Source organism: Ctenocephalides felis, unplaced genomic scaffold (genome assembly GCF_003426905.1).
Source record: "Ctenocephalides felis isolate EL2017-DRISC unplaced genomic scaffold, ASM342690v1 CF-g0.4_SCAFFOLD_02429, whole genome shotgun sequence".
Taxonomy (NCBI): Eukaryota; Metazoa; Arthropoda; class Insecta; order Siphonaptera; family Pulicidae; genus Ctenocephalides; species Ctenocephalides felis.
The window spans coordinates 52,150-63,148 of record NW_020538583.1 but is presented as its reverse complement, the minus strand read 5'-3'; the positions used below and the strand labels follow the sequence as shown (position 1 = coordinate 63,148).

At 32.2% G+C, this 10,999-nt stretch overlaps 1 protein-coding gene across 1 annotated transcript; it reads left to right on the top strand.

Moving 5' to 3' along the window:
• The first annotated feature begins 1,337 nt into the window (after nt 1–1,337).
• Nucleotides 1,338–10,041, top strand: LOC113380860. Its single transcript, XM_026619925.1, has 4 exons — nt 1,338–1,405; nt 1,481–2,359; nt 2,567–4,852; nt 9,744–10,041. Exons 1-4 carry the CDS (start codon nt 1,338–1,340, stop codon nt 10,039–10,041), a joined length of 3,531 nt encoding a protein of 1,176 aa, XP_026475710.1.
• Nucleotides 10,042–10,999: the final 958 nt, after the last annotated feature.

Below are 10,999 nucleotides of genomic sequence, written 5' to 3'. Positions count from 1 at the left end.
TGTGACAAAAGCAATGAAGCACAAATTATTGAAATGACTGAGCAAGTACCTAGTGATGAGAATTCTAATCGAATTAACGTTGATAAAATTCATCTACCGAATCGTTTTGATATGTGTGATACTGGACCTTTTTACATTTACGTAGAATCTTTAAGTAAAAACATTGGACGTTTACACCCAATGGCTCTCGGAAAATTACTACACAGATCACGATCGATTCCGAAAGAAGATTTGTTGGAGATTATCGTGATTGGTAACAATAAAGTCAAACTAGTTCTTAGGAACGGTAAAGCAGCAAATAGTCTTCTTGACGATAGTTTTTTTACTGATAATAAATAGAAAGCTTACATTCCTAAATACCTATTAATTAGGGAAGGTATAATCTTTGATGTAGACATTAATCTCACGGCAGAAGAAATATTAGAAGAGATAGAATCAGCTATTCCGATAATAGATGTAAAGTGTTTTGTACCAAAAAACATCAACAAGCGCAGAATTAACTCGCAATGCGTGAAATTATCTTTCAGAGGTTCAATTCTGCCGGATAAGGTAGGCATACATTCTGGTAAATGCCCAGTCAGCCCATTTATTAAGAAGATTACCCAATGCCACAAATGTTGGTGTTTTGGCCACGTTCGGGAAAAATGCCGGAACGACCTAACGTGTCCCAAATGTGCAGGTCCTCATATTAAAGACGTATGTATAGAAGATAACAACTATCTATGCTGCCTGTGCAAAGATAACCACGAGACTTATAATAAAGATTGCAGAATATATAAAAGATATAAAAATATTAATGAATTAATGGCAACACAGAATTTATCTTTCTACGAAGCAAAAAAATCTTTGATAACGATAAATACTCGAGAACAGTTAGAGTCAACCTTAGCAGCTTGAATAAAGATAAAGATTTCCCTCCAATGAAAATCAAGAACTCTAACCAGAGTGGGACTTTAATAAACAATAAATTCATGGTTCTATCGGACCTGGAAGAGGAGGAAGACCAAGGTTATGTTGCAAACTTCCAAACATTTAATAAACCTAAAAGGATTCATGTTTCACCCTCAACCAAGAGAGAAAAGAATGGGGCTGTAATCGGACATAGCATAAAACCTGTTTATAAAGAAAATATGGCTGACAAGGGAAATTTTATAAACCCTAGAAAAAGATAAAAAAACAAATCAGATTCTGATTCTGAAAATAAAGTAAAATCCAATAGGAAAAGTGAAGATCCTAACACATCAGGTGGCCTATATCATTTCATTACGCTGCTAAAGGACGTCTATAATCCAAATGATCCCGTATTGAAAAATTTGTTAAGTGATGTTTTTCTCAAAATGGTAAAAATTAAACACAAAATAGATCCTGCAAGTTTAAAAAAGAAAAATCTAATAAGGATTTACCTGTGAGTTCAGAAAAATAAATCAATCAGTACTCCTTTCATTATGAAACAAATAAACATTTTACAATATAACTGTAGATCAATGTTAGCAAACAAGAGTAGTATAGAACATTATATGTGGTCTCATAAAATTCATGTGGCAGGTCTGTCCGAAACCTGGCTTAAAGAAGGTCACAAATATTTTGTCAAAGGTTATCGGATTTTCCGAGAAGACAGAGTTGACGGTTATGGCGGTACTGCCATTCTAGTCAAAGACAACATATTATGCGAGAAAATTAACCACCCATTTCAGTGCCATCTTATCCAAATGTGTGCAGTGATTTTAAAATTAGAAAACCCGGTATGTATTATTTCAATCTATTGTGCGCCGAACTCTAAGGAATATTTCAAGAATATTAAAGATTTAATTGAAACTATCTCCATGCCTATACTCATAATAGGGGATTTAAACTGCAAAAATTTAGCTTGGGGCAGTAACTCCATTGACAGAGGAGGCGAGATTCTATACAACATTATTGAAGACCTAAACCTCACCATAATGAATGATGGAAGACCAACCACTATCAGCACGGCAAGTAGGAAAGGAACGCCAATAGATCTCACTTTTTGCTCCAATAATTTATATGACAAAATCCAGTGGGACATTTATGCGGGCAGCTTAGGATCTGACCATTTGCCGATTAACATTACGTTAAAGACTAATTTTGATGGAAAAGACTATATATATCCCTCTAGAAAATGGAATACTAAAGAGGCCAATTGGAATAATTACGCATGGGAAATAGAAGATAAGTTGAAAAAAGTGGTACTCCATGAGGATCATAAGTCTAAATATGATGCCATTATCGAGATTATAAACGAAGCAGCTGGTAAACACTTCAAGGAACGTAAAACAGTGGCAATTAAACAATTTAAACCCGCTATCTGGTGGGACGAAGAATGTGAAAATCAGATCAGGCAAAGAAAAATAGCGTACAAAAAGATGATAGACGAGTTTACTTATAACAATTTTATTGAGTATCAAAAAATAAATGCTATTACAAAAAAAATTCTCAAATCCGAAAAGAGAAAAAAGTGGATGGATTTTACAAACTCACTCAATAGTAATATTAATACATCAAAGCTTTGGAATATAGTAAAAACTTTTACCAACAAAAATAATAGAAACTCATCTAAGCCTCGAGTCGCTAGCTCATTCTTCGAAGACATGCTAAAAATGTTCGTTCCAGACTTGGTCTCCAACGAAATCAATCTGAATTTTGCAAATAATCTCGAAAGAGATCCCGATGACTTAAATTCTCCTATCAGACTATATGAATTTGATAATATATTAAAAAATAAAAAAGACAGCGTGCCAGGAATGGATAATATCTCATACATTATGTTAAAGAAGAGCCCCATAGCATTAAAATGTTTAATCATAGAGGTATTTAATTCAATTCTTTCTACATGCTGGATTCCAGAGGACTGGAAAAAAATTATAATTATTCCCATCTTGAAACCGAATAAAGATCCATTGTCGATAGAATCCTACCGACCTATCTCTTTATTATCATGCTTGAACAAGACATTTGAAGCCATCGTCAAGAATAGACTGGAGTGGTATTTAGAAAACAAGTCTCTTTTCAATCATAACCAATTTGGCTTTAGAAGAGATCAAGGCACAAGTGACCTCTTAAGTACCTTATCTAATGACATTCATATATCCAATTCAAATAATAGATACGTGTTATTGTTAGCGACGGATATACACAAGGCTTACGATAATGTTGATCATAGCATTTTACTTAACAGACTTAAGAAGTTGAATATTCCCCATAATATTATAAAAGTGATAATTCTTTTACTAACGAATAGGTTATTTTATGTAAAATACAAAAATAAATTAATAGGTCCCAGAGTAGCTCTAACAGGCTTACCACAAGGATCGATTTTGAGTCCATTATTATTTAATATTTACATGTCGGATTTTTCTGCAGGAACCCAAGACGACGTTAGGAAACTACAATATGCTGATGATTTATTTTTGTATATTTCTTGCAACTCGCTTGAGGAATGCATTCACAAAATAAAGCGGTCGAACACAGGTGTCTCAGAATGGATGAGGTCCAACCACCTAAACCTTTCCTTGATCAAAACAAAGGGCATCCTGTTCACTAGGCACAGAAAATTCCTTTACCCTCAAGAAATCAATATGGGAAATTGGAACTGTAAGATAGACGATAGTCTGAAAATTTTAGGGGTTATCTTTGATAAAAAGATGACCTTCCGGGCGCACGTTGAAGAGGTGGTCAAAAAATGTGAAGTAGGTAAGAACATCATAAGAAGATTGGTTGGAACTGACTGGGGAGCCCACCCAAGTGCATGTTTGGCTATCTACAAATCCATAATTAGATCTCATATTGATTACGGATACATCATTTACGGAGGAATCTCAACTAATATACAAGGAATGTTAGATAAGGCTCAACTCTCGGCTTTAAGATTGTGTTTGGGAACTATAAGGTCAACACCTCGCATTGCCGTTTTAGCGGAAGCCGGGGAAGCTCCATTGAATATCAGGAAACAAATATTAACCAATAGATTTTTAATTAAAAAATTCAACTCGGATTCAGCTCGAATCCTGAAGCAATTGGAAGAATTAGCTGTTCTGCATTTTAGAGCAAACTATTGGAAAAACAGACCTACACCTCCATTAATAACTGGCTTTTATAATTTGAAACCTTTAGAAGACCTAATAATTACAAATGACAAACTTCCGTATCATAGTCATTCTTGGAAATACTCATTTACCAAGAAATATATAGGATTGAATGATTTCAACTATACGACACATAATTCTAACAAAAATATAATAAACTGGGAGTTTGACAATTGGTTAGATACGGAATGGAAAGATTTTACGGTTATCTACACCGACTGTTCCAAGTTAGGAAATAAAGTTGGATGTGCTGTGTATGCACCTAATAGAGATAAACATTTACAATTCAATTTACTGGGTTTTGCCTCAGTCTTTTCGGCAGAACTTACAGGTATTACTGCTGCCTTAGACTTCGTTATACAAGAAAAGATTTCAAAAACCATAATCCTAACTGACAGTAAATCTGCACTTCTGGCTCTAAACCATCCTAAACAAAATTGCAATTTTTTAATATTTGACACTATCCACAAAATAGAAAGCATCTTAGCAAATAAATATGAGTTCAAATTAGTATGGATAAAAGGGCATTCCAACATTCGTGGAAACGAATATGTGGATGGACTTGCAAAAGAAGCCTGTTTATCAGTTTTTCCTTCAAGAAAGGCTCCTGCGACTGATCTTAAAAGCTGGGTAAGGAAACAAGGATTAAGGTTATGGCAAAATGAATATGATATGGAAGACAGAAAAGGAACCTTATTTAAATTTTGCAAACCAAAAGTGTCTTTCAGTACATGGTTTGCCAAATCCAGGTTTAACAGAAACGAAATAACCATCATCAATCGTATTAGATCTGCACACACATTTTGCAAATCTCATCTTTTTAGAATAGGTATGGCAGAAGATCCTTTCTGTTCGTGCGGTTTGGAAATACACAATCTAGACCACATCTTCTGGAAGTGCAAACTCTATGCTAGTCAAAGAACATCCCTACTACAAGAACTGTATAAATATAATTTCATTTTTCCTATTAACACCACAATAGCCTTTTCCACTAATGATGAAAATATATATAAAATTTTTGTTTATTTTTTACAAAAATGTAACATTAAATTATAGTTATTAAGTATTAGTTATTAAGGTTTTATGAATTAAATCACAATCTTATGTTGTAAACAATTTGTAAAATATGTATATTTCTCTGAAAGTTATAAATTTGTAAAATATTATTTTGTAATAAGAGGCTAAATGACCACACAGTCAAATGCCATTAATAAAATAAAATAAAAAAAAAAAAAGAGAGAGATCTAGTAACTTCTTTCTCTTGTTTGTTTTTTATTATTTGGATCCATTCTCAATGCTTTTATTATATGGTATAGATAATGTCTAAATTATATTTATATTTTCTAGAAATCTAGAAATATATATATATATATATATATATATATATATATATATATATAATTTAGACAGTTTTTTGGCATGAACTGCTAGGGTGAGCTAGTTGTGTGAGCTGAGTTAAACTCGATCTCAAATCAGGGAAGAATGGTGTGTGATATCGTCCATTGCCATTTCATTATGCAGTGCCCCAAATGGGCTATTTTTGGATAAGTAATTGCTTACTTAACACAAGGCATTAAAGGACCATGTTTACTTATATACATGATGGCTAATGTGCACATTTGTGTATATTTCTAAGTATTTCTTACATATTTTATAAAGCTTACTACCATCTATTATTGTAATCATATATGATGTTGTTATATATTTATTTATTTATTTATCATATAGCCCACAGAGTAGCTCCAGGAGGACTTAAAAATACAATTTTAATATACATATTATAATAATACAAATATACTAATATATGATATTAATATTAATAACATAACATAATATAATTCATAACATAACAATACATAACACAAAATAAAAAACTCTTAAAATATTCCTAACGGTAAAACTAAATTATATATGATGGAAATAACATATTCGTGACAAAATATTAAGATTAACTTGTACAGATGGTAATTAATTGTTTTAGTGAAGTATTGTGAATATCGATATATTTATTAATTGAGTTGAAATTAGAGGGCATTAGCACTATAGGTGAGTTTAATAAAGCATTAGTCTTAGGAGTAGGATATTTGAAAAACATTTGAGTTCGGGATGAGAGTCTAGGAACGTTAAAGGATAGTTGGTCTAGAATTTGAGGACAATCTATGGCATTATTACATAGTTTATACAGGAACAAAATACTATAAGTGAAACGACGTGTTGCAAGAGATGATACGCAGAATGTATTAAGTAAGATATTGTGGTCGAAACCACGTTCAGGATAAATTTTGTGTTTTTTAAAATATAGATATTTTAGAAATTTTCTTTGAACCTTCTCTATCGCATCTGAATTATTGCTATGGTTAGGATACCAAATGATCGATCCATACTCCAGCTTTGAACGTACAATTGCATAGTATATGCTAATTAGTGACAGATTAGATTCAAATTTTTTGCAGTTTCTTAATATTATTCCTAGTGATTTTTGTGCCTTGCTACATATGTTAGATATGTGATCTGTAAAAGTCAAACTAGAATCAAATACAAAGCCTAAGTCAGATATTTTATCACACCTTTCTATGCAGGTGTTAGAAATTTTATAATCAAAATGCGTCGGAACGCGCTTGTTTGTAAAACTAATAATTTTGCATTTAGATATATTCAGATCCAGTTTATTTTGAACACACCAGGAGTGAAATGAATTTAGTTGAGACTGCATTACTAGGCAGTCATCTATTGAGTTTATTTTAAGATATAACTTGAGGTCATCTGCAAACAATAGATGTGGACAATTAATTACTTCCGATATATCGTTGATAAAAATATTAAATAAAAGAGGACCAAGGGTGGACCCCTGGGGCACACCCGAGCTGACAATATACAATATTAATATAACAAAATATATCATGTACAAACATTTATGCACATTTTTATGCTATTTGTGCATTGTTTATAAAGAGAACTACTTACGATATATTTTCATATAATCTAAAATTATTAATTATTGTTAAAAATAAATGCTTTTTAAAATTCAATTTCTTTTTTTTTTAATTTTTAATTTATAAAGAGAACTACTTACTATGTAGTGTTCATATAATGTAAAATGTTATTGATAAAAATAAATGCTTTTTAAAATTCAATTTTTTTTTTTAATTTTGAATTCAAACGGTTTACAATATTGGTGCATTTCTTTAGTATTTTTTGTACGCACCCGTTCTACGGTCGACGCGTGCGCACCAAGGGAGAGCAGCTCGAACTTGGTGTCAGTGGCAACGAAATATCTACGATTGCCCGAGAGAGCGATCTATATACTCTTCTTTTATCTATGACTGGACAGTCCAGTGTCCCAGCCCATGGCATGTGCAGTAAACGGAGCGTTTTAGGTCTGAATTTTTTTACTGTGCTCCGAATTGAATGAAATTTTGGAATTAAGTTTATCTTACCCTCAAGTTCAAAAGTGAAAATAATTCGGGTTGCGCCATTACCCCCCGGGGGGATGACATACCCTCTCAATTGTGTAATTACCTGTTTTCAAAATAACGTCGGAAATCGATAGAAGAACTAATTATCAGAAAAAAATGTCTTCTATAGTTTTTCAAAAAAAGTAATACTTTTCAAGTTACTGGCCACTAAAGATTCATATATTTTTGACGTTTTTCTTCGTTTTTTTTGCAAATATCTCCTAAAATATACATTTTAACGAAAATCATGTAATGAACAAAATAATATCAATAAAAATATTAATAAATCGGTATTACATAAAGTGTTCTAAGAAAAATATTGGGCAAGATTCGAAAGAGCAAAGTCGTTTTTTATTTCGTTCAAGATTTAATTGTTGTATTTAAAGCCATCTGGTGTCGAGGTTTTACATTTTATGCATTTCGGTGAAATTGGGTTTCATAGTGCTCAACATAAGCTTTAAAATGAGTGCTGTTACAAGTTTTTTGCGTGTAAAATGAGTGAGCTATCATGCAAATAAGAAGCATATACGAAGTTTTTTTCTTTTAAATCATATGGTTTAATGAGCGCCATTTCCACCAAAATTAAAATAATTCACATTCCATCTAGAATTTACTTTATTATAGACATCTTGATGGATTCTAGCAGATTCACTACTTTAGTACAAACTATTTTCAGAAAACTCACGATTTTATAAAAACTTTTTTCTCCAATTTTTTAAAAATTGAAATTATTTTTATTATATCTTAAAAGGAATAAAAGATACGTATAAAAGCATATAGATAAAAATCAAAGGGATCTTTCTGGCTTATTTTTGTTTTTTATTATTTTTCTTTCACACAAAAATTGACAGAGTTATGAATGTTTAAAGACTGCGCGGCCGCGCAAATTGGAAAAAAAAGTTTTTATAAAATCGTGAGTTTTCTGAAAATAGTTTGTACTAAAGTAGTGAATCTGCTAGAATCGATCAAGATGTCTATAATGAAGTGAATTCTAGATGGAATGGGAATTATTTTAATTCTGGTGGAAATGGCGCTCATTAAACCATATGATTTAAAAGAAAAAAACTTCGTATATGCTTCTTATTTGCATGATAGCTCACTCATTTTACACGCAAAAAACTTGTAACAGCACTCATTTTAAAGCTTATGTTGAGCACTATGAAACCCAATTTCACCGAAATGCATAAAATGTAAAACCTCGACACCAGATGGCTTTAAATACAACAATTAAATCTTGAACGAAATAAAAAACGACTTTGCTCTTTCAAATCTTGCCTAATATTTTTCTTAGAACACTTTATGTAATACCGATTTAATATTTTTATTGATATTATTTTGTTCATTACATGATTTTCGTTAAAATGTATATTTTAGGAGATATTTGCAAAAAAAACGAAGAAAAACGTCAAAAATATATGAATCTTTAGTGGCCAGTAACTTGAAAAGTATTACTTTTTTTGAAAAACTATAGAAGACATTTTTTTCTTATAATTAGTTCTTCTATCGATTTCCGACGTTATTTTGAAAACATGTAATTACACAATTGAGAGGGGGTGTCATCCCCCCGGGGGGTAATGGCGCAACCCGAATTGTTTTCACTTTTGAACTTGAGGGTGAGATGAACCTAATTCCAAAATTTCATTCAATTCAGAGCACAGTAAAAAAATTCAGAGGTTATACCCTTTTTTCCTCTCCGTTTACTGCACTACTATGGCAACTTTCATTGGCAACACTGCTAGAAGGTGAAAGTGAAGAGGAAGCAAAGCTTTATTTTATTTTTGAGAGTTCACGCGTATTCACGAGCTTCCCTACTATAATAAATTCGATTTTTGTGCAGACGTCCCGAGTTTATGTAAATTACTATAATAATTTAGACATTGATGCCTGTTTGTATCAGAATTCTGATAAAGATATCTTTCGGCAAAAGAGTGAATTATCAGTATTTACAAGTTTGTTTGTATTTCATATAAAGTTCTTCATTTATCATTACAGTTATTCACTATGTCTGGAAAGTTTGGAAATGTTAACAAATGCGCCATCCCTACTGCAAGGGCAAGTGACACGTGGCGTCAAAAACATTTAAATAATTTGTTTTTCATAAAGAAGTTGGACCTGGCACTGCTAAGTACGGGCTTCAAGATGAAGATTATATATTATTAATATTCATGACAAAAATGCAATGTAGAATGTTGAAGAACTTTGGTACTGACAGAATTTGTATTGATGGTAGTCATGGGACGAATGGCTATGGGTATCGACTACAAACACTGCTTGTGGTAGATGAATTTGGAAGCGGCATACCAGTCGCATTTTGTTTTTCAAATAGGCAAGATGAGTTGATGTGTAAAATATATTTCAAAGATATTTATAAGGTGTTAGGTATACTTGAAACAAAGGTATTCATAACAGAGGATGCTCCAGCTCATTTTAATGCATGGTCATCTGTCATGGGTGTGCCACAGCATAAACATTTATGCTCCTGACATGTGTCCAGGAGCTGGAAGAGAGCAGTATCACATAAGATTGTAAATAGAGAAAAGCGAGAAGTCATTTACCAGAAATCAATAGAATTAAAAATGTTTTTAGATGAGGATGATTTTTGGAGCAATTTAAATTCTTATTTGAATGAGCTTGAGAAAGATGACAATGCTAAATTATTTGTTACATATTTTAAGAAATTTTATTTCAACCGAGCAACTACTTGGGCGTGTCGTTATCGGAAAGGTTTAGGAATAAATACTAACATGATTTTAGAAAGTTTTCATAACCAAATGAAAACTCGAGTTTTGGGAAGAAAGTGTTCTAGGAGGATGGATAAGGCCATTCAATTGGTGTTACGCCTCGCAATAAATACTTTTATTCAGAGGACTCGTAGAGTAAATGGAATATTACTATCGACAAGGCAGAGAGATGTACGTGTAACCCATGTAAGAGGTGCAGCAGTATTACCGCATCGTATTCTAGAATGCATTACCAACACACAATGGAATGTATTGCCAACAGATGATACCGTTGCACCATACGTGGTTATCAAAAAAAATCAAACATGTTATAGTACATGCATGAGATACGAAGGATGTAAGATTTGTTTGCATACGTACACATGCAGTTGCATAGATTATTTGATAAGATCAAATATTTGCAAACACATCCATGCATGTGCAAGGGTTTACACGCATGTCAGTTTGTGTGCCTTCTACCTAACTTTTAACATGTGGTGCGCACATTGGTGCACATTTAGGCTTCACTCTCGCATCGGAATACGGAATTGCGAGATGTACTATACAATAAATAATTCGTTTTAAAAAAAATTATATAATTGTTCCGATTTAAAGTAACAAGAATTGTTTTTTATTGTGCATTTGTGAACAATTATCATTATGAAATAATTAGGATTACTACAATTACATGTAGGTTTTTACACGATACCACTTTCTTATA

Excerpts from the sequence above, each read along its gene's own strand:
- LOC113380860 (XM_026619925.1), top strand. The coding sequence starts at position 1,338 with ATGGTAAAAATTAAACACAAAATAGATCCTGCAAGTTTAAAAAAGAAA. Across the intron at positions 2,360-2,566 it reads GAATGTGAAAATCAGATCAG|AAACTCATCTAAGCCTCGAG; the intron begins GCAAAGAAAAAT and ends CAAAAATAATAG. Across the intron at positions 4,853-9,743 it reads ACATGGTTTGCCAAATCCAG|AATGTTGAAGAACTTTGGTA; the intron begins GTTTAACAGAAA and ends AATGCAATGTAG.